The sequence below is a fragment of the Hyaloscypha bicolor genome (genome assembly GCF_002865645.1).
Source record: "Hyaloscypha bicolor E unplaced genomic scaffold K444scaffold_117, whole genome shotgun sequence".
NCBI classification, from domain to species: domain Eukaryota; kingdom Fungi; phylum Ascomycota; class Leotiomycetes; order Helotiales; family Hyaloscyphaceae; genus Hyaloscypha; species Hyaloscypha bicolor.
In genome coordinates this window covers 2,314,464-2,334,322 of record NW_020194619.1, presented here as the reverse complement: position 1 = coordinate 2,334,322, position 19,859 = coordinate 2,314,464, and the positions used below count along the sequence as shown (strand labels likewise).

General features: G+C 48.2%; 7 protein-coding genes across 7 annotated transcripts; 5 read left to right on the top strand and 2 right to left on the bottom strand.

Moving 5' to 3' along the window:
• Positions 1 to 1,322: 1,322 nt before the first annotated feature.
• K444DRAFT_644933 (uncharacterized protein) lies at positions 1,323 to 2,247 on the top strand (the record flags this gene model as incomplete). Its single annotated transcript, XM_024885026.1, has 2 exons — positions 1,323 to 1,388; positions 1,438 to 2,247. 2 exons carry the CDS (start codon positions 1,323 to 1,325, stop codon positions 2,245 to 2,247), a joined length of 876 nt encoding a protein of 291 aa, XP_024734282.1.
• A 642-nt stretch (positions 2,248 to 2,889) lies between these two features.
• On the top strand, positions 2,890 to 4,515 carry K444DRAFT_52992 (phytanoyl-CoA-dioxygenase-like protein). Its single transcript, XM_024874855.1, has 3 exons — positions 2,890 to 3,165; positions 3,213 to 3,713; positions 3,799 to 4,515. The coding sequence occupies exons 1-3, from the start codon at positions 3,163 to 3,165 to the stop codon at positions 4,264 to 4,266; spliced, it is 972 nt and encodes a 323-aa protein (XP_024734281.1). The 5' UTR covers positions 2,890 to 3,162; the 3' UTR covers positions 4,267 to 4,515.
• Positions 4,516 to 4,655: 140 nt separating this feature from the next.
• K444DRAFT_615834 (uncharacterized protein) lies at positions 4,656 to 5,658 on the top strand. Its single transcript, XM_024880806.1, has 3 exons — positions 4,656 to 4,880; positions 4,944 to 5,081; positions 5,132 to 5,658. The coding sequence occupies exons 1-3, from the start codon at positions 4,818 to 4,820 to the stop codon at positions 5,402 to 5,404; spliced, it is 474 nt and encodes a 157-aa protein (XP_024734280.1). The 5' UTR covers positions 4,656 to 4,817; the 3' UTR covers positions 5,405 to 5,658.
• Positions 5,653 to 6,475, bottom strand: K444DRAFT_594339 (GNAT acetyltransferase-like protein; the record flags this gene model as incomplete). The annotated part of the gene is made up of 3 exons (XM_024878347.1): positions 5,653 to 5,951; positions 6,003 to 6,166; positions 6,234 to 6,475. 3 exons carry the CDS (start codon positions 6,473 to 6,475, stop codon positions 5,653 to 5,655), a joined length of 705 nt encoding a protein of 234 aa, XP_024734279.1.
• A 1,580-nt stretch (positions 6,476 to 8,055) lies between these two features.
• On the top strand, positions 8,056 to 11,139 carry K444DRAFT_534981 (putative meiotically up-regulated gene protein; the record flags this gene model as incomplete). The annotated part of the gene is made up of 1 exon (XM_024875249.1): positions 8,056 to 11,139. The coding sequence occupies one exon, from the start codon at positions 8,056 to 8,058 to the stop codon at positions 11,137 to 11,139; it is 3,084 nt and encodes a 1,027-aa protein (XP_024734278.1).
• A 1,495-nt stretch (positions 11,140 to 12,634) lies between these two features.
• K444DRAFT_615831 (alpha/beta-hydrolase) lies at positions 12,635 to 13,683 on the bottom strand. Its single transcript, XM_024880805.1, has one exon. It carries the CDS (start codon positions 13,669 to 13,671, stop codon positions 12,688 to 12,690), a length of 984 nt encoding a protein of 327 aa, XP_024734277.1. The 5' UTR covers positions 13,672 to 13,683; the 3' UTR covers positions 12,635 to 12,687.
• Positions 13,684 to 17,561: 3,878 nt separating this feature from the next.
• On the top strand, positions 17,562 to 19,420 carry K444DRAFT_665740 (uncharacterized protein). Its single transcript, XM_024887106.1, has 2 exons — positions 17,562 to 18,016; positions 18,067 to 19,420. Exons 1-2 carry the CDS (start codon positions 17,650 to 17,652, stop codon positions 19,284 to 19,286), a joined length of 1,587 nt encoding a protein of 528 aa, XP_024734276.1. The 5' UTR covers positions 17,562 to 17,649; the 3' UTR covers positions 19,287 to 19,420.
• The last annotated feature ends 439 nt before the right edge of the window (positions 19,421 to 19,859 follow it).

The window sequence follows — 19,859 nt, the reverse complement described above, 5'->3', positions numbered from 1 at the left end:
GAAATCTTTCTTATGGGATTTGATATTCGGGATTATTGCCTAGTTTGGAAGGATACTTTACGCGATGGAAATGGGTACCGAGAAATTCTTGTGACACCTGAAGAGACGATATTTAGATCCATGATCTTGACGTCAACACTTACTTCAAGAAACGGATACCAGGAAACCCCCAGCCGGAGGCTCTCAACTTCGAAATTTCAATGCTTCGTGCAGAATTGCGGAAATCGAACGCAAAGGACCCGCCTCTCTAAAGTCTTCGCGAAGAGCAGACAGAAGGTGATCCTTCACTCTTATTCCCGTATTTATAAATGAGAAAGTTCTTTCTCAAAATCTTCCGTCAATGCTGTGCGGCCGTGCCGGGTTCTAGACCCGCCGCCGACTCTTTCTCGTGTTCGGCCTACTAATGATACCAGGCGTCTTGATATTGGGCGGCTGTGGCTTCGAATCGACTGGGGATGGATTTTCGGGGCGTGTATCCGAGGCGCTCCCCAGTTCTCAATTTTCCAAAACAAGAGTGAAGCCATGGCTTTTGCCCACAATTTCGATTGGCAAAGTTAAAAGAGTCCGGGGGAGAAAAAAAGAAGCGTGCCCCTGATTCGGTGTTCAAGAAATTGCTGAGGAGAAGGTTTAGCCAGACAGCTCCAGAACTTCTCCTGTTCGGGCAGCTGCTATGAAGTCCAGTCCTCGTGTTAATAGGCTAAGAATAACCTCAAGGATCACCACCATCGCCGCGGCCGCCCTGGCCTTCGAGTGCCAAGCCGCCGATCGCTTGTACCTGAAAATAGAGAGATTTAAGCATGTGCGAAGCGCGGGACAGCTCACAGCTCGTGTACCCCTGGGCAGCGACGCTAGGCGCGATCCGGCTTAACCCCTCCCCCTTTTCTCATGCAGCACCCACTCGAGCGCCAGCGTTTCGCTCCCCCTGGCTCTCGTCCTCCCACGTCGGCTCCTCAGCCTTTTCCCCTCGCTCATTTCCACAAACAAACATGTGGCCTACTGGCGTGCAGCTCTGCACGTCAATTCGTCGAGATTGGCAGCCCGGCTGCACCATTGTTCCCTGCTGGCTCGGTTGGGTCCCCCCCATTGGCCGGCCCGGGGAAGAGCCCAGATGTCTGCAGTGCCACAGCCAACACACCACCGTCCCATCCCGAAGCGGGCTTTTTCATATATGACTCTGTGTTTCCCTCTCGTGATTCCTTTCTCACGATCACCGCTTTCTTCAAAAACCACAGCTTCCCGGTCCTTTCCCCCAGTCACTCGCTTCAGACACACTCGCTCAGTAGTCACTCGTTAAAACTTATACACTTTAATCAACAATCAACATGCAAGGTCTTATTATCTTGGGAGCCATTGCCGGGCTGGCGAACGCCTGGTCGTACCCCGACTGCGTATGTTTTCCTCTTTCTCTGAATGGGATCAAAACTGACATGTATATAGGAACCCGACAACTGCTATAGAAACCTCATCGATAGCCGCTTCACCGCAACCATCGGCGATTACTGCACCTCGTATCTTGCTATGCCTACTGCCACCGCTATCCCAGCAGACTACAACAACTGCGCTTCTCCAGAAGCGCTCAGCTCTGCTTGCTCTTGCATCGCCTACACCTATACCCACTCCGCGACAAGCTCTACCCCAACATATCCTGTCACCTCCAGCTCCAGCCCGACCCCAACATACCCCGTGACAACCTCCACTCCAACATATCCCGTGACAACCTCCACCCCAACATCCGAGAGCACAAACCTCGGATACACCACCTCGACCGTCTATGTCACCACCCTCAAGACCATCACCAGTTGCGCGACGACCGTCACAAACTGCCCTGCTACTGAGAAGACGCACACATACGTCGTCACCGACACCATCTCCTCATACACTACCGTCTGCCCGGTAACTGCAACCGAGACCCCGGTCTACCCAACCAATGTGCCAGTTGTCTACACCTCAACCTACTACACCACCGAGGTGATCACCACCTCCTCATGCGCCAAGGAAGTCACCAACTGCCCATACACGACCTCAACCACCGTGTACCCCGCCACAACCGTCTGCACGACAAACGCTGCGACCTACGTCCCAACCTTGAGCGTCGGCACGATCAGCCAACCCGTCGGCACCGTCACCTACCCCACAAAGACCACCACCTCTGCAGGTCTTCAGGTCACGGGTGCTGCTGGCCGCGTCGCTGCTGGCTTTGAGATGGCGGCCGCGGCTGCAGGTCTCGTTGCTGCTGCGTTCTTGTAGATGGGAGAGAGGAGAGGAAGGGATACGCGCGATGAGATGAAAAATGACATTTAGTGGACAACGGTTAAAAGTGATTGGAGTCTATAATTTAATTCTGAGTGCATACAATACACCTATCAACATTTCACTTCTTGCAATCGCTCGATTCTGATAACGTGACCACGAGCTATTTCGATATGACATCTCTTTCGAGGGTGGATTATGGAACAGCTACGACGCGCTGGCCTGTGGTTGTGGGGATGTCTGTCTCACACTTTACTGTTGATGCCTCTCTTTGGACTTGGGAGACGGGCCGTTTTCGAGATAAGCTATGACAGACGGATCATTCGTGCTGTTTGTGGAGATGTCTTGTCTCATGGCTTTTATTGATGGATGCTCAATTGTGTTTCAGATAAAATCACAATCTGATTGTTCAATTTGTCTCTCGGAATAAACCCTTGCGGGTGTCTCAATATTTTTCCGAAAGAAGTACCTCGGCGCGCTTATCTTGTGATGTGGAAATAGGGGCCCTTGGCGATCGCTAAAATGTTCCAGAGGGAAGCGAGTGATCGACGCCTATCACCACCAATACTTTGGATATCCACGGAAATGACGCGAGGAAATGCTCATCATTGCTGAAAACCAAGTAGCTTTCGAATTGTCGGAAAGAGAGGGGGGAGTTGATGATTGGCTGTGATGGAGAAGAATTGGCCAACCACTCACCAATCACTGAAAGGGGTGATAGGTGCCTCGGCATCGCTGAAACCCTCTGGAGGCGACCAACACCACCCCGCATTTATTTCTCCAAGACATGCAGAGTGTCAGCCTTCAAGGTAAGCTTACATCTGGAAACTAGAAGAAGGATGGTTTCCTTTCCTCTTCCCTTCAACAAACTGTTTCGGTCGTGTCTATTCGTGAGCTGTCGTTGGCAACAAAATGGTAAGTTCCAATCCGCGCCTGGCAATTCTACGAAGCTGACCAAATAGTCTGTTCAAAAACAAAGAGCAGAGGTCCTCCAGCCAGGCCGCCTCTCCTTCAACAACCGCGTCCAACTCGGCGAGGGCACGACCTTCCTCCCTGGCAAAAAAGACCCCTCGATCACCCACCTAATCGACCATGTCCTCACACACGGCTACGTGATCCTGCCCTCTCTCTTCCCCGCCCCGCTCGTCTCTCGCGCGCTCTCGAAACTCACGCGCCTCGAATCCGCCTCCCTCGAGACCTCCGGCCCCGCTTCCCACGGCGGGCGGAATCCCTTCGAAGGATATCAGACACGCAGGGTATACGCGTTGGCGGATAAGTCAAGGGTGTTTGACGAGTTCGCGATCAATGAGACGGTGCTGAAGTTGAATGATTATTTCCTGCAGGAGAATTATCTGTTGACGAGTTTTCATACCGTTACGATTGCGAGCGGGGAGAGGGAGCAGAGTATGCACACGGATGATGGGTTGATTCAGCTGCCGAGACCGAAGCCATTAATGGGTGTTGTAAGTCAATCTGGAATTCGATTTCAACGTGAAGTGTACAGTGGAAGTGGTTCAAGGAGTTGTGACTGATCGATGATTTGGATAGGGAACGATGGTAGCACTCGACCCCTTCACCTCCACCAACGGCGCCACAACCCTCATCCCGGGCTCGCACCTCTGGCCCGATTCACGGCTTCCTCAACGCTCAGAAATGATATCAGCCATCATGCCCGCGGGCTCAATGGTCTACTTCCTTAACACGGTCTGGCATTCCGGCGGGGCGAATATAAGCAGTGAGCCGAGGAGGAGTCTGACAGTGCAGTATTGCCAGCCGTGGATTAGACCGATTGAGAATATGATTGTGGCCGTGGGCTGGGAGGATTTGGATGTCGTGCCGAAGAGGTTACTGCAGTTGTTAGGGTTCAGTTTGAATGATTTTATGGGGTATGTTGATGGACGGGCGCCGAGGACAGGTGTTGAGATGAGGAAGAGGAGGTTGATTGAGTGGGGGGTTAGGGAGAAGGAGAAGGAGAGGGAGAGAGAAGAGAAGTTCAAGAATGGGTCGAAGCTGTGAACTCGTCAGGTAATTTAAGGTTGCGTTGCGTGGGCTTTGCAATGAGAAGGGGAGGGAGGGGTTGGAAGCTGAAGAATGAATTGGATTTCTGAGTGGGTATCGGATAGGCACTTGGCATAGTCGGGGCCGAGAATGAGAAGAGATATTCCAGGACTCTTTTTGTGTGTGTAGCCTTACGGTAGTAGGATACTCGGATTGGTCGCTCGCAATCCGAGATGCGTGCCAAGGTGTCGTGCTGTTGGTGGAGGGGCATCGCAAATGCGGGGCAACCTTCGCCGAGTTTCAAGCCACATTCGGATTATAGTGCGCGAATATTTCCCGAGCCTCTCTCGACATCGCAATCGTCTTCATTTTTACTTTGTTGCGCGTTATTTTTTATGTCCGATCTGGCCGAGGCGGCTTTAGCTGTCTTCTATATATAAAGAAAGAGGACTTCTCGGGTTGAGGGGCATTTTTTATCATTAAGTACCAACTCCGGACAACTGAGACCCAGACAACTCTTTACAAACCCCAATTAGTTTCTCCTATCCATAATACTACACATATCCAAAATGGTCCAAACACTGCACTCACAAATCGAAATTTCACACCCTCCCTTAGAAGTCAAAAGACTCGTACGTCCTCCTTTCCCAACCGCTTTCACCCCATCATGCCTAATTTCTAACGCCCCACATCAGTTCCTCGATTTCTCCTCCATCCCACAATTCCACGCCGGCTTCACAGTCCGTGCGATGGACGCCTCGAAACCGAACCCCCAGCCCGGCGATCGATTGGAAATCAACTCCAACGGTACCGTCCTACGACCTATTGTCCTCGTACGTCTCGTTCCCTTCCCCCCCTCCCCTCCTCATCTAACCGGAAGCAGGAAAACACAACCGAACACTTCTACTGGCAAGGCAATTTCCACGGCCTGATAAAAGGGACGCATATGTGGCGATTTCTGCCAAGCGAGGAAGAAGGGAATCGAGGCGGGACTACGTTCGTTCAAGCCGAGGATTTTGAGGGCGTGTTGAGTCTGCTGTTTTCGAAGTGGTGGCCGAAGTGGCTCGGAGGAATGAGGGGGAGTATTGAGAGGGATTTTGAGAGGTTCAATGGGGATTTTAAGAGTTGGGGGGAGGGGGGACGGGATAGGGGCTGATTTGGGGTTGGGGTGAAGGACGGTTTGGTGGGGATTTAGCATGTGGTTTTGCTGGAGTTGTTGTGTTTTCAATAGGAGGACAATATTTTGCTCTGAGAGCGTGCCTACAATGCTTTGTTCTCAGTATGCTCACACTTGGTTGGGATGAGGTCGAGAGAGAGAAAAGGGGGTGTGTCACGTGCTTCTCGAGCCGATCAACACTTCAAGACTGCAACCCAAAGTCTTCTCCCACGCTCTATACAATTGATTCACTTAAGACAATACTTCGATTGTATTCCTTGCTTAGGTCTCCACATCCAAGTCGCTTCAAACGGGTACTCCGCCTCCAGCGTCTTCCATTCCTCATCCAACTCTCCTTTTGGTCTTGGCGTTGACAATTCCTCGACCACAACAAAGCCGAAATTGCGATACAAATGAGTTCCATCAGAACTTGCTTCAACAAACATTTCGAGATCTATCTCATCGGCTTTTGTAACGCCCCATTGCATCATGAGGGCAGCGACTCCACGACGACGATACTTGGGGTGGGTACAGATCATGTTGAGCCCTGTGGAGATCGTCAAAGGAATTGAGAGCAAAACTTAGAGAATCCACTTACATATGTTAGGCAAGTTACATCGATTGGCTTGACGCTTAAGTCGATGGTTCATGAGGTAGGTGCAGTATTCTCTGATTCGAGACCCCACTGGATACCACTCCGCCTCAACATGCGGAGCACCATTTGTAAATGGAGACTCTTTGTATATTTGCCATCGTGAAACACTGAACAGAGCAATGAATAACTGAGAGCTAGACGAGTCATCTCAGGATGAGGGAGGAACCCGCGTACCCGACGATGCTACCCGTCTCGCTATCCACAATCTTTATCCAATACTCCGTGGAGCTTGCTTTCCACAATCTAATGGATCTTCCTGTTGCGCTTTGTATTCCTTTCTCGATAATATCTATGGATTCTGTCCCAATTTCCGGGACCACCAGGCGAGCGAAAGGATAGTTTGAGTAAGCCGCGAAAACCACCGTCTGCATCTCGTGCATGTCTTCAAGAGTGGCTTCCGAGAGTCGAAGAGACATTGTAGCTACTTTCAATTCTTTCCGAATATTGCTCGAAAGTAGAAGGATGATGAGTCACGAAGTGTTTGTAGGGATATTGACTAGTCGCCATCTCACGTAAGAATATCCTGCAATGACACATGTAGCGCAGTGGAGCCGGATCCTCGAGCATGATTGAGAATTAAGCCCACAGAAATTCTTTTCGCAATGGCTTTTCAATCAGTACTTTGCGTCCATTATTCCAAATATTGGGAACATAGTCAAGTGAAGCAGTTATGAAGCCCTTTTTTTGATGAGAAAGGCTGCAACTTGGCATGCTTCGGGATGATCGAAGACTGACATGATATTATAAAGCCCCAAAGGATATTTTCTTTTATAACTGCTAGAGGGGGGTCATGGGACCATCGCGTGCGTGGCTTGCAACGTTGAGGCTTGGCATGCACGTTGACGATCGTCGCGGTTGTGACGTCGTTTTCCAGCATCAACATGGCGATTCAAGATTTTCGAGGGTCTGAAACAAACAGCCACCGTAAGTTTGCGGGGATCCAGCTGTTCGAGGCCTGTCAATGTGGAGGTAGGCCATCATTCTTTATGCGTCCATTTCTTCATCTCATATTTCTTGGTCTGTCAACCACATGATGGTAGGAGACTGCTTCCTCCTTCTAATTCAGACGAGACCACTTCGAATTCTCTACCCCTGATCCGCTACTTCATCTGCTCTTCCGAAATTCCTAACAACAGGTCCCAAAATGTCTGCCGACTTTGACGAGGAAGCAGCTCGCAGAGACTACAAAGCACCATACTCGCACGACCATCCTATACCTACAATTCAACGATACCGTGAACATAGAAACGAGCTCGACGAACAATACAAACAAGCCGAAGATGCGCAGCACACCGGCGAGGACGATTCACGGGCAAAGCGGGCTTTTAACTCAGTGAAGGCTATTGTGAAGAACGAGGACAAGAAAGACCCAGCTGGCGACCCATACCCCACGTCCAATCGAAATACAGACGAGGACAAACAAGTGCCGGGCGAACATGACTCTGGCATACCTGATGTACCGTCTGCAGACGATGGAAAAGGACAAGCAGACCAGCAGAATGGCGACAAGAAGGTTGAGAACAATGGTCAGGAACAATCGGCGACCGAGAAGGCTGCGGGACATACGGATCCCAAGCAGAAGCGGAAGGAGATGAAGCACAACACGCGGGATGACGGCGGCCGAGAAGTCACAGACCCAGTCACCCATTTACCCCTCGTCATTCGAGACTCCACAACCAAGGACTTGAAGAAAGCTCCCGAGAGTGAGCCAGCTCCTGGTAGGACGAAGAAAACAAGTACTGGGCTGAGCGGGGCGTCGAAGACGTCGAATCAATTAGACTTGGAAGAGGAGGAGCTGCAGGAAAATTACGATGGCATGAGAAAGATGTTTCCTCCACCAGCTTTCGACGATGCTCGAGCAGAATTGGTTCGGACGTATCAACTGGCGCTCACAGTAGCATTAAGTATCATTGTTGCACTTTCTGCCATGGTGATACTGTTGCTGTTATTTATGGGCTGGAGGTCTGGCCATCATCTAGCAGAGGGCAAGTCGTGGATGAATACCAATGCAAAAAAATACCGGAATCAGCTATACATTGCTTTGACGACAATCACCGGCTTAGCATCAGTGATTGCAGTCTGCGTCGTCATTCAAATCCGAGGATGGCTTGGGAAGAAAGTTGAAGCCATTTGGGAAGACGAAGTGTGGGATGCGGCCAGAGTGGAAGAAGAGAAATCCAACCAGTCAAATGATCGTCTGCCAGAATCAGTTGCGTGGATGAACAGCCTCCTTGCCTCGGTCTGGCCCCTCATCAACCCAGACTTGTTCGCATCATTGGTCGACATGCTTGAAGATGTCATGCAAGCAAGTTTACCAAAAGTAATCCGGATGGTCAGTATCGACGATCTTGGACAAGGCAGCGAGGCCGTTCGAATTCTTGGAATTCGCTGGCTACCTACCGGTGCCGCTGACCAGTCAGTCGATGAGGAGGGCAATTTGAAGAAAGCCAGCGACAAAGAAGTGAATGATCGCGGTGCTCCAGGCCAAGGAGAAGAAGAGGATGTGGAAAACAAAGCCAAGGAAGAGGATGACCCTGAAGCGTCGAAGAAGGGGCAAGAAAATAAACAGCAGGAACAGGAACAACAAGCTATCCGTGAAGGTATGGAGGCAGAGCAAGGCGATTTCGTCAACATGGAGCTGGCGTTCGCCTACCGAGCACGATCTTCTGGCAAATCGATCAAGTCGAAGGCTAGAAATGCACATCTCTATCTCAAGTTCTATCTTCCGGGAGGAATTTTTGTTCCCGTATGGGTAGAACTGCGTGGAATCATTGGGACGATGCGCCTACGCCTTCAACTTACCCCGGATCCTCCATTCTTCAGCCTTTGTACCTTGACATTCCTCGGCCAGCCCCGAGCAGATATCTCTTGTGTCCCTCTATCGAAGCACCTGCCCAACCTCATGAATGTGCCCTTGATTTCTTCGTTCGTTCAGTCTTCAATCGATGCTGCACTTGCTGAGTATGTCGCACCGAAGAGCTTGACACTTGATCTCAAGGACATGCTTGTGGGCGACGACTTCAAGAAAGACACAGTCACACGAGGTGTCCTCTTGATACTCATCAAGGAAGCCAAAGACTTCAAAGAAGGCGACGGAGGAATTGGGCCTATGGATGGCTCGAGTGATGCTTATGTCACTTGCTCATGGGGCAAGTTCGGGAAGACCATTTCGTCAACCAGAATTATCGAGAAAGACCAGAACCCGAAATGGCACGAATGGGCTTACATGTTGGTATCGCCCGAGGAGCTCAACGCAGAGGAGAAGTTGCGGCTTCAACTGTGGGACTCGGATAAACACACAGCCGACGATGATCTAGGACGAGTTGAAGTTGATCTGAAAGAGCTTATGCACAGCCCAAAAACGAAGAACAAGCAATGCGACAGAGTGGATCGATTCAGAGGCCAGGATCCAACCGAAAATATGCCTGGCACCATCTCATGGTCAGTTGGTTATTATGCAAAGACGAGAATCACTGAAGATCAACTCGCGAGCCAGACCGAGGACGGCAAGATCAAGACGAAAGAGAATCTGAAGAAGCAGGTATCGGATACCGCTGAGAGGAAGCTCCGAGAAGCTACGGAGCATGACGAATCCAGGGAAGCCAACCAGCAGAAGACCCAAGATTATCAGGAGCGAGAGAATGCATTAATTTGCGCCTCTCCGCCAGATCCGAAATACCCAAGCGGAATCCTTTCAATCCAGATCCACAATATTACAGGGCTTGAAGTCGAGGCTTTGCAAAAGAAAGACAAGGACAATGAGCTGAATAGGGAAGATGAAGCCGAGCAGTCAGATGATCTACCCAGCAGTTACTGCACCATTATCTTGAACCACAAGAAGATTTACATGACACGAACAAAGCCGAAAAATGCCAAGCCATTTTTCAATGCTGGAATAGAACACTTTGTTCGCGATTGGCAGAGCGCAGAAGTCATGATTAGCTGCAGAGACAGCCGAGAAAGAGAAAATGATGCGCTACTCGGGATCGTATATCTGCCCTTAGCCAAAGTCTTCGAGAAACGCAGTCAAGTCATGGATATGTACCCACTCGTCGGCGGCACTGGATTCGGACGAGTACGAATATCAATGATATTCCGCAGTGTCGATTTGCAACTTATGCCAGAACAGATAGGATGGGATTATGGTACGCTCGAGATTAAAGGACCTGTCAAGTCCAAAGGCCAACTGCCAGAAGACTTGATGAACCATCGCATCAAACTGCGCTCAAAAATGGGACGGGTGAAGATGGAACCAGGCAACGGAGAGTGGCACCCCAAGAATGACGACTCATCCCAATTCATACCCTGGCGAAATCGCTACGCCATGCCCCTCACCGTTGAATTCCGCAAGTCAAGTCTGGGTCCCGACTCCACGCCTGCATTTGCCGTGTTCTGGTTGCAAGATATCCCGGACGAGGAGGAGCGCACGGTCACATTGAATGTATGGAAAGGAGGGAAGGAGAACCTCAAACGGGCGACCACTTGCTCTGGTTATGAGGGGCTTGAAGAGAATGAGAAGCCGCTTGGGGAGATTGAAGTCACGATGAAGTTCTGGAGAGGTCTGTCGGGGTACCACAAGCGATATGCACGGAAGGAGAAGAATGGGGATGTGAGGAGCGTCATGGAGGTTCTGGACACAGTCAACGACGAAATTCAAAGTGACGATGACATCGACGGAGTGGACGATTCAGATGGCTCCGATTCCTCGCAAAGCGGCAACGAAGGACACTCGAACGATGAAAGCACAAGCAAGAAACTCGCAACTCACACGAATCAGCCAGATTCGTCCTCGGACGACGACGACCGAAGCAAGAACCCACTCAAGAAAGCAAAGAAAGTCACGACCAATATCATGAAAGGCCACAATGATTCGGATGATGGGACTAGGGGAGCAGTTGGGCAGATGAGGGATTATAAGGATCATCATAGGCAGTTGCATAGGCAGCATCGTGGTGTAATGCAATGGAGAGCTGCGAGGACGGCGGATTGGGCGCTAGGCAAAGCGCGGAGAGGGAAGGGCAAGGTAGAAGGGATTTTTGAACATTCGGAGAAGAGTAATGGGGTCGAGACTGAGGTTTGATGTAAGAATTTGCGGCATGCATATACGGAGGGGTTTCTTGATGTGGAGCTGACTTTGCGGGCACCTCTAGGGGTTTTCATCTTAATAATGCACCGAGATTTAGCGAGCTCGCTCCTGAAAACCACTTGTGAGTGTTCACGTCCGCATTCCTCCTTAGCAGGTGCCTTCTCAATTCAATAACATAAGAACAACGCCGGTCAGTCGCGAAGTTTCACTCATTTTCAAAGTGCACATTTCTGGATGTTGAAAATCTCAAAGTTCTTTTTGATGTTTCTTTCGCCTCCCCATCAAGGATACGCCTGGAACTGGGGACCGAGAACAAGCTGCTGATACCCCACCCCCGCACCGCAATTTCTATTTGTATCCACTGGCAAATGCTAAATGCGGCGTAGAAAAGCGAGCGCCTCAACCTCAGTGGCGAGTTTCTTCAAGAGCCAACTCTCTTCGCCGCACATCACCAGTGCTACCACTCCCAGAGCTCCAAATCCTCGCTCGCTTTCGCCCCCCTTTCAGGCATGATCCCGATATTTAGAAGCACGCACAACTCAACAAATGAGTGAAGAAATTGGAGCTCACTTTATAGCAAAGTAGAAAGAGTGGATATGTGTGAAGCGGGTGTTGGATTGTATAAGTCGTATAATTATCTATCGAGAAGAACAGGTTTTTTTCAAGGAATCGGACGAGATGCTAGTGTCGTGACGAAATCATGGTTAAACCAACTTAATAATAGAAAGAGATGAGATGAGACTAGGCATATGCTATCTATGATCCAAAATAAGTAGATAAATTTGCGGTGAAACAGTAGTAAAGAAACTTGATGGCAGGATGAGACGAGATAAACTAGGAAATACGTTAGTTCTTATTTAAAAGAACTTCATAGAGTTGTGAATAAAATAGTGAACTAAAATCAAGACCGTAAGACGTAGAAAAGATGAGCTGAAACTTGCAATCATAACATTATAGCCCACTAAGTTTTCTAGAAGAGCAAGAACAACTATACAGAGTTCCTTACTGGGCTTAACGAACTCAGAGCTGTGGTGATGGATAGCCCAACAAATGGTTAAGCGAGCCCCTATTCAATTCTTCTACTGCCGCGGCAGGGCGTTAGTGAATTTAAGCAGCCATTCCCATTCGAATTCGGCGAACAGGCACGCATCTTACAGTATTTATATTAATTGATTCAATGAGAGGCTCAAATTCCTGATTGAGAGTTGTGTCAGTCGGCATCGAAGATTCGGATGGTGGATTGAAAGTCTAATAATCCCTTTCATCCCCTCAAGATTTCATTCAGAGTGTGTCTTCCTTCCTGGACTCCCATCTAACATTAACATAAATTGCTGCCCCCAGAGAACAAGCAAGCGGTTGCAATAACATTATTATTTCTCGTTTGGTCTTTGTTCTCATACACGTTTGACACGACTAGATAGTTGTAAGAAGCTTCATTATCTCTTATCGAGTCGCTGTTCTCATGCACAATTAACAACGTCAGATGATCCAAGATTTTCAATTATTTTCATTAAGTCCTTGTTGTCATGCAAGTTTGACAGCTCAGAAGTGTGATTTTAAGTCGAGGTTCTTCAATACCCAACGAACACCTTCAGCAACCAATTCCGGCTCGGTTTGGTGCGGCCAATGACCGCTTTCCGTAGCATCAATCCAGTGATTTTTTGTGGAGAGCTTGAGAAACAGCTCGTGAAATCCCTTCTCTTTGTCAACCCAAAGTCCGATCATGTCCCTCACTTTCTTCCTCTCCTCTTCAGTCCCGTTGCCGCGTTCAACTCCCTTCTCATAAAGCCGTTGTATGTCTCTCGTTGCGTGGTTGCCTTTAATGACACAAACTGGCCGATTTCCCAGCTTTGGCGGAGTCTGCTTGAACAAATCCTTCTTCTCTACTTCAACAAATGTCTTGTCCATGAATTCAAATTCCTTCGCAGCCTGCCGTTTGTGCATCTCATTTTCCCTTCCCTCCTTCAGAAAGGCTTCCCACTCATCGGGGGTGAGCTTTGTCTCAGTTGTGATGCCTACAGCGTCCCAGTAATCAAGTCCCTCAATCACTGCTTTCGCCTCCGGCAAGGTGGGAAACATTGGAAGCACACTCCAAAATCCGGGCGCTGTTCCATCTGAGAATACCATGCCAGAAATTTCTTGAGGGCGCATGTTCATGAACTCGAGACTGAGAATAGTGCCCCACGAGTGGGCAAGTGTGATGAACGGGGGCTCAATGTTGGCTGCTTTGAGGAGCGCTGACAACTCACGTGCCGCAGACAGACCTGTCGGATGGTCTGGTCCTTCTTCGCTCAGGCCGAGACCACTTCGATCGTAGTCGACAACTCGAGCAAATGATGAGATGAGTCTTCTTGCGGCGGGCCATTGGGTCATTGTGCCTGTGAGACCATGCATGATGAGGATAACGGGCTGACCCACGATGCGATCTGGCCCACTAACATCGAGGGCAAGCTTGTGAGTGCCAATTGACACGGTACCTTGGTGTGCGCCTTTGTTCCAATTGATATCCGGGGACGATCTGGACATCTTAGATCGTTTAGGGGCGTGGGGTGTAGCTGCTGATTTTAAATTTAGTCTGAATACCCCCCCTGAGAAGTCTTTTGTAGGAGGAAATAATAATAGATTGATGTTAAAGAGAAGACCCCGCATTTATAGCTTTCGGAGTGGTAGCCCCACATCATAATGAGGGGTCACGGGTAAACACGATAGGGGTGTAGAAGAGCTGTAGAAGAGACTGGAATAGGCGTTACAGCGATGAAAACTTCGAGGATGAGGCTATTAGAAGAGAGTCATTGACCAGCTTACTGCTGCGGTATAGAATTGCACTGGCACGACGGTGCCTCCTAATCCCGAAGCCCGACAGCACTGTAGTCCAGGCTGGCAGTCAACGTATAAGACGCTTTCAAAGCCGTGTTCCAACTGGCTACCCGAACCGACAAACTGGGCCCGATATGAATCTGGCTAAGCCGAATGGGAAAGTTCGGATCCTGTTGGGTAGATTCAATGCGAGTTTGGCCCTGTGACTATCGGCATGTGGGGAAGTGTTGGCTGGAAAGGGTACCCCACTTGGAAGGAAATTTTTTATAGAGAGCTCGTTAATCTGCCTCTGGGGACACTGATCCTATATAAGATCTTACCTGGGTCTCACATGGGTGGACCGAAACGTACGGCTCTCTGACAGAGAGGCTCGCTCCATCGGGAAGTCTGGCTCAAAGCAGCCACTGAAGATTTTCCCCGAATGAAAACAATCGATAATACAAGCAAGTGATATTAATTTGCACGAGAAGAAATTGCGAAGCCCTGTGGACTGCTCAAGGTGACACACTCCAGAGTGGGTTGGTGGGGTTGTTTGGCAGGGCTGTTTTGGAATGGCAGCAACTGTGACTCTGCATTGAACCTTCAAGATTCCGCCAACTTTTATGCCAGACGTGAGATCAAGAAATATGATAACATCCTATTTCAGCCCGAAACAGCTATACGCTAGTAAAAGTTCATGCCTGATAATGTGTCATTTTATGGAAGAACTATGTACTGTACTCTACATTGGTAAAGCTCTGGTCAAATTTAAGAATCAATATGGAACATTGTGATATAATGGTATTACAATTTTGCTTCATTTCTAAAGTAAGCTCACTTTTGGAATTGCTTTGTCTTCCTCTTCTTCAAAGTTTTAGGAGCGGCTAATGGCGAAGTGTCGACGCCCTCACTTATGTAAACAAATATCGCCAAGTGTCTCTGGCATGGAGCCCTACGACTCTCCATCTCAATTCCAGTGGAAATTCCTAAGAATCCTGCTAGAAGAAAGGGTTGGGAAGTCACGGTTATGTCACTAAGGTGACTTGGCGCTCTGCGCCGAGCAATTGAGACAAAGACCTCTTTCTGACTACCTGATAGGCTTACATACCTTCATTGAACCTGCCCTATCATTTGATTGCATAATCAGCGATGCGAAACAAATCATTTCAAGGGGGTCGCTGTCAGTTTTTATCCGAAGTCAAGTTGCTGTTGCATTAGTCCCCGAAAGGAGACACCGCATGCAAGATGCCGTCGGGGCACAGCACGCACACATGACACGGGAAGCAAATTGATGCGATCTGCAACAAATGTCCGTTGGAGTCGCAGGGCAATCCAGCTCCTTGGGTTCGGTAAATAGAGAAAACCACAGACGGCTGACAATGGTCAAGGCAGCTCATGTGAATATAGCGACATCTCTTCCAAGAATGGAGTTTATTAGGAACGGCGCCGAAGCCAATAAAAGCAACTTAGTTACTTTAAAGTATTCATTTGAGAACTTTTGCGCAGAATTGAAGTGATATAGAATGGGAAATGACAGTTGCTTAGTGAAGTATTCCCAGAGTCAGAATCCGACTTTGATTAGTCCACGTTGGGATTGAGAATGAGCTGGCGCAAGCTTAGCGTTTCCAATCTCTGTTCTTTTGAATCTAGTCAATCACAATTTTGTAGGCACGCGTAGGCAAGTCTCGGGTTAAACCAAGGCGAGGTGGGGGAAGGGTTTCGCTGTCAAGTGATCCACCCCTCGAGAGCCGAGCCCCACCAATATGAGGGTAATGAGGGGCTGATAAGTTCATCCCTCCCTGAACAAGAAAACCAGCTCAATTGCGACTCTGTGAGGAAAGAACCGGCACCTTGATAGAGGTTCAATAGTCTATTCTACATTCTCTTTTCCAGCAAAGAATTTTTTCCCCAAAGAAATCACTGCAAATCCTGCAATCCCTGCGCTACAACGCTAGTTGACAGAACCTGACCCAATGCTTAATGGCGAAAATAGCTGAATGACACTCTTAAAATTTGTATTAATACCAGAGTCTTGAAAATAGGTCATCATCTCCAAAGTGGTAAGTGTTCAAGTCACAGCGTTCATGTCGGAAACAGCCTTCTGACCACGTCAAACTTAGGACGAGCCAACCCAAAATTCCTACAACTCGTAAACCATATCGATATTACCCAGATCCCTGCCCGCCAACACCGATTCTGAGCTACTGTTGGCTGAGATGATATACAGGGGCCGATGGCCTCGATGCACCCTTCAAGGCATCCGACCAGCACCAACCAACGATGTCTGTGGCACAAATTCTACTCAAGCACGCCCACATTCTTTCTCTATTTTTTTCTTCTATAATTCACTTACAGTGCTACTCAGAATTGGCTCTCATTGCGCCATTAAAGCACTCCTCGTTGTTGGGAAGAAATCTCATCCCACGAAACGTCCTCGATAGTGCGACCTGCTTTTCCACTTCGAACTTTCACAATAACACTGGGACAATATTGGCTTGGCGGCGAGCTACATATAAGTTTTTGGCAATAGTATATTCCCTATAGTCATGGATAAGGGGTTTTGGACAAGTTTCTGGTGTCTCAGGATGTGAGACAGTTGATATTAATTCAAGGGTTCGGCATCTACTTCTGAACTTGACTCTACGCGTTCAGGGATGAAAAATTAGTTCAATCGGATCCCTTCCCGCTCAAGATACACTAGACTACTTTTCCCTGAACATCAAGACATCTCTGACTAGACTTCAGGTCAAATATATGAAGCGATCGTATCACGTCTTCAAGACTTTCTGGCTAAATATATAACTAGGCAATCGTGGTCAAGAGGTTTCTCGTTATTTTATTGAATATTCAGAGCTGTGGTTCTATGGACTTTGTTATACGTTTTCTTATACTGCAAGGTAAGCAGCTCTTCATGAAATAAACAATCTTACTATCCTATGACATTTACCCCTCCTGTTCCAAAGGGGTAAGAGGGGTATTTCGGGGGCCGTGCCCTCTGCCCCGCATCCCGCTTGGACACACATTGCCCAGTTTTTAAACATCTCTTGAAACACTCCAAACGAAACACCCGTCTCACATTTATCGCCCTCGTGTATCACCAGTGGAATGGGGCAACGGGGCGAGACTTTCCTTTCGATATATGTTTCGGAACAACTCGCCCTGCTAGGCAGCCCGCAGGCAACGAATCTGAAGGAACCAACCCTCCTCCACCTTTTTGTTCCCCAGAACTGGTAGGTTCCGTTTGAGAGGCTCACCTTCGATTTGGGGCCTGTTTCATCCGATGTATACTTGAACTCTGATCTGCTATCCCTCACAATCTTATTGGAGTATTGTATTCTACAGCACATGATAAGGGGAACAGTGCGCTCTGCCTCAAAGCCGATTTGCTATGCTTGTGACCTGTGACATTTCCGGTCTCCAAAATCGACACCTTCCGCGAGCGCATGGTTATCACGGCAATTATCACAGAAAAATCTGTCCTCCTCGCGAACCTTCATTTCGGAAATATTGGTTCGCTTTCCTCACGGACGAACTCGCAAGCATTTCCACCCTTCCCTGTTGTAGAACCGAAGCCCACTGGATCAATTCACTTTGCTATGCTGTATTTCTCCCTTGTGATTTCTGATATGCTTCTATCTAATCAATCTTATTATACTTTTTTGTCCTCCCACCCTCACCGAATCCTCTGCTCTCAAATATTACATCACAATGGACCCCTACTCAGCGAGGAGACATGCATTATACCAGCCTAGGGGCCCAGCCGGGTATGAGTTTGACTACGGGACAAACCCAGACCCTCAGAAAATACAGCAAATCGAAGAGCCCAAGACGAGCTGGTATGTAGGAGCGTTGGGGATTGACTTCTCTGAAACCACCCATGAGAGTCACGATGGAAATATCCCCTTCCTTCCTGCCACTCAGCCAGCAAAGCGTATTAGGATAGAGTCGGACGACTCATTGATTCCCATGGAAGTTCGGACAGAAGTCTTCGCATTGCTTTCGGGAGCCTGTTTAAATGAATTTCTAGAGATAAGAAATTTTCTGCAAAGATCAAATCACACCCCAGCCTCTGGCAGTAAGTTCACGGGTCCTCATGGGCTTGAACAACGATTCACGTATTACTAGGAAGTGAAATCGCTATGAATGGCTCCGGAATGTATTCTGCAGAAAACCCAGCGCCCATACACCAGCAGTCCAATTCTAGATCCGTGTCAATGCCACCTCAATGCAATCACTGGCCAGGCAGGACAGTTCCTTCTCAAATTGGAATGGACTCTAGCATATTTGGATCTCGCCATGAGTCAATGCCACCATCTGCTTTCCATAGTGTTGGCCAGCTGGGTATGGTAACTCCGGATAGCAACATCCAAACCGCGGGGCTGGATTATCTTTCAGAAGACTCGATGATGTTACCACTTGAGGGGACGGTCTCCAACATACCTGCCGACGTATTTTCTTTGTCATCGAATGCTCTCCCATATCCGGATGAACCTTCCAGTACAGAACCCATTCGCGACTTCTCTCGGCGCCGTGGTATATATTGGGCTGGCCCCGATGTTGACTCCAAGCGTGACTCGGCGATGTCAAGAAGCTCCACTAGCTCCATGTATACTGATCGGAGCATTAGCAGTAAACATTCCTCTACATCTACACTCGCAAGCCAAGGCGCTGTTCTTTCCGGAATGCCCATGTCGAAGCCTCCAACTCTGTCTTCGGCGGCCATTCAGTCCATGGCCCAATATGTGGATCTGTATCCCCACCCCCCTCTACCAGTTCGCGCCGCTTCCACACAATCCAATCCTCAGATACCTTGCGACTTTCCACCATGCGCAGAAACTTTTGGCAGAAAGGCAGACCGAGACAGACATCATAGCCAATTCCACGTTCCGGAGACCTTGTTCACTTGCCTTCTTGACACCTGCACCTCAGAATGTGAGGACCCATGCACAGAGAAATTCCACAACTCGCCATGTCGAAAGACAAGGGCCGATAAGATGAAGAGGCATCTGGCAAAGAGCCACGGAATCGACATTAAGCAGAGTGAGATACCAGAATCTTGGCGAAGGTTCTATTTGCATAGTTCGAATGGTTGGACTTGTGGCTTTTGCAATGAATTCTTGGGGACTTGGACTGGTAATGAGGATGTCATCAACGGCCACTTCGAGAGTTGTATGTTGCCGGATACCAAATCCACGGTGGATACTCAAGAACAGGCGGAGCCGACGAAAGAGACTGACGTTGGGAGTGAGTTGAACATTCCCCTCAAGCGGTTAAGCGTGCAGGAGAAACCGGATCCCAACGAAAAGCAAAGTCTCTCTGGGATACAATTCAGCAACAATTCTTGACCACGGAGACATACCTCGGACTTTCTCATTGTTCGGCGGAGTAATGGATTATGACTTTCTTTCTATAACCTATAGAAACGTTGCTCGGGGGTCCTAATTCGACCTTATAAAAGTTTGTGTTCTTTCTTGCCCCTATAATGCTCTCTTATAATAATACTTTATAGCTCATATTAATTTTTAATATTATGAGCACGAACTTTGATTTATTAAAGGTTTCTGTGATGTGTGTCGGATAGGCTTACCCACGCGCCAACTGAGCCAAAAGACTACAGTATTCACTCAGAAGTGAATACGCCTATCACGCTTCATAAGGCTTGCGTCAGGGTCACGTGCCCAATCACGTGACATGTCACAAATCATATAATTAAAATATAAAATATAAGTTTTATATTTTTTACTTAAATTAAATACTCCTATAGCTTTTTATAATACTTTTACTTTAAAATCTATAAAACTATATTTATTAAAGTTAAATATTAAGTATTAAAATATTAAGGCTTTATTTAAAAACTTTTAAAATTAAAAAAAAAATTATAAGTATAATATTCTTATCTTAGTCTTATAAATTAAAGT

Bases quoted from the DNA above. Each gene is read 5' to 3' on its own strand.
- K444DRAFT_665740 (XM_024887106.1), top strand. From the start codon at position 17,650: ATGGACCCCTACTCAGCGAGGAGACATGCATTATACCAGCCTAGGGGC. The intron at 18,017-18,066 runs GTAAGTTCACGG...ACGTATTACTAG, and splicing joins TCACACCCCAGCCTCTGGCA to GAAGTGAAATCGCTATGAAT.
- K444DRAFT_615831 (XM_024880805.1), bottom strand. From the start codon at position 13,671: ATGTCCAGATCGTCCCCGGATATCAATTGGAACAAAGGCGCACACCAA.
- K444DRAFT_615834 (XM_024880806.1), top strand. From the start codon at position 4,818: ATGGTCCAAACACTGCACTCACAAATCGAAATTTCACACCCTCCCTTA. The intron at 4,881-4,943 runs GTACGTCCTCCT...GCCCCACATCAG, and splicing joins CCTTAGAAGTCAAAAGACTC to TTCCTCGATTTCTCCTCCAT. The intron at 5,082-5,131 runs GTACGTCTCGTT...AACCGGAAGCAG, and splicing joins TCCTACGACCTATTGTCCTC to GAAAACACAACCGAACACTT.
- K444DRAFT_52992 (XM_024874855.1), top strand. The intron at 3,714-3,798 runs GTAAGTCAATCT...TGATTTGGATAG, and splicing joins CGAAGCCATTAATGGGTGTT to GGAACGATGGTAGCACTCGA.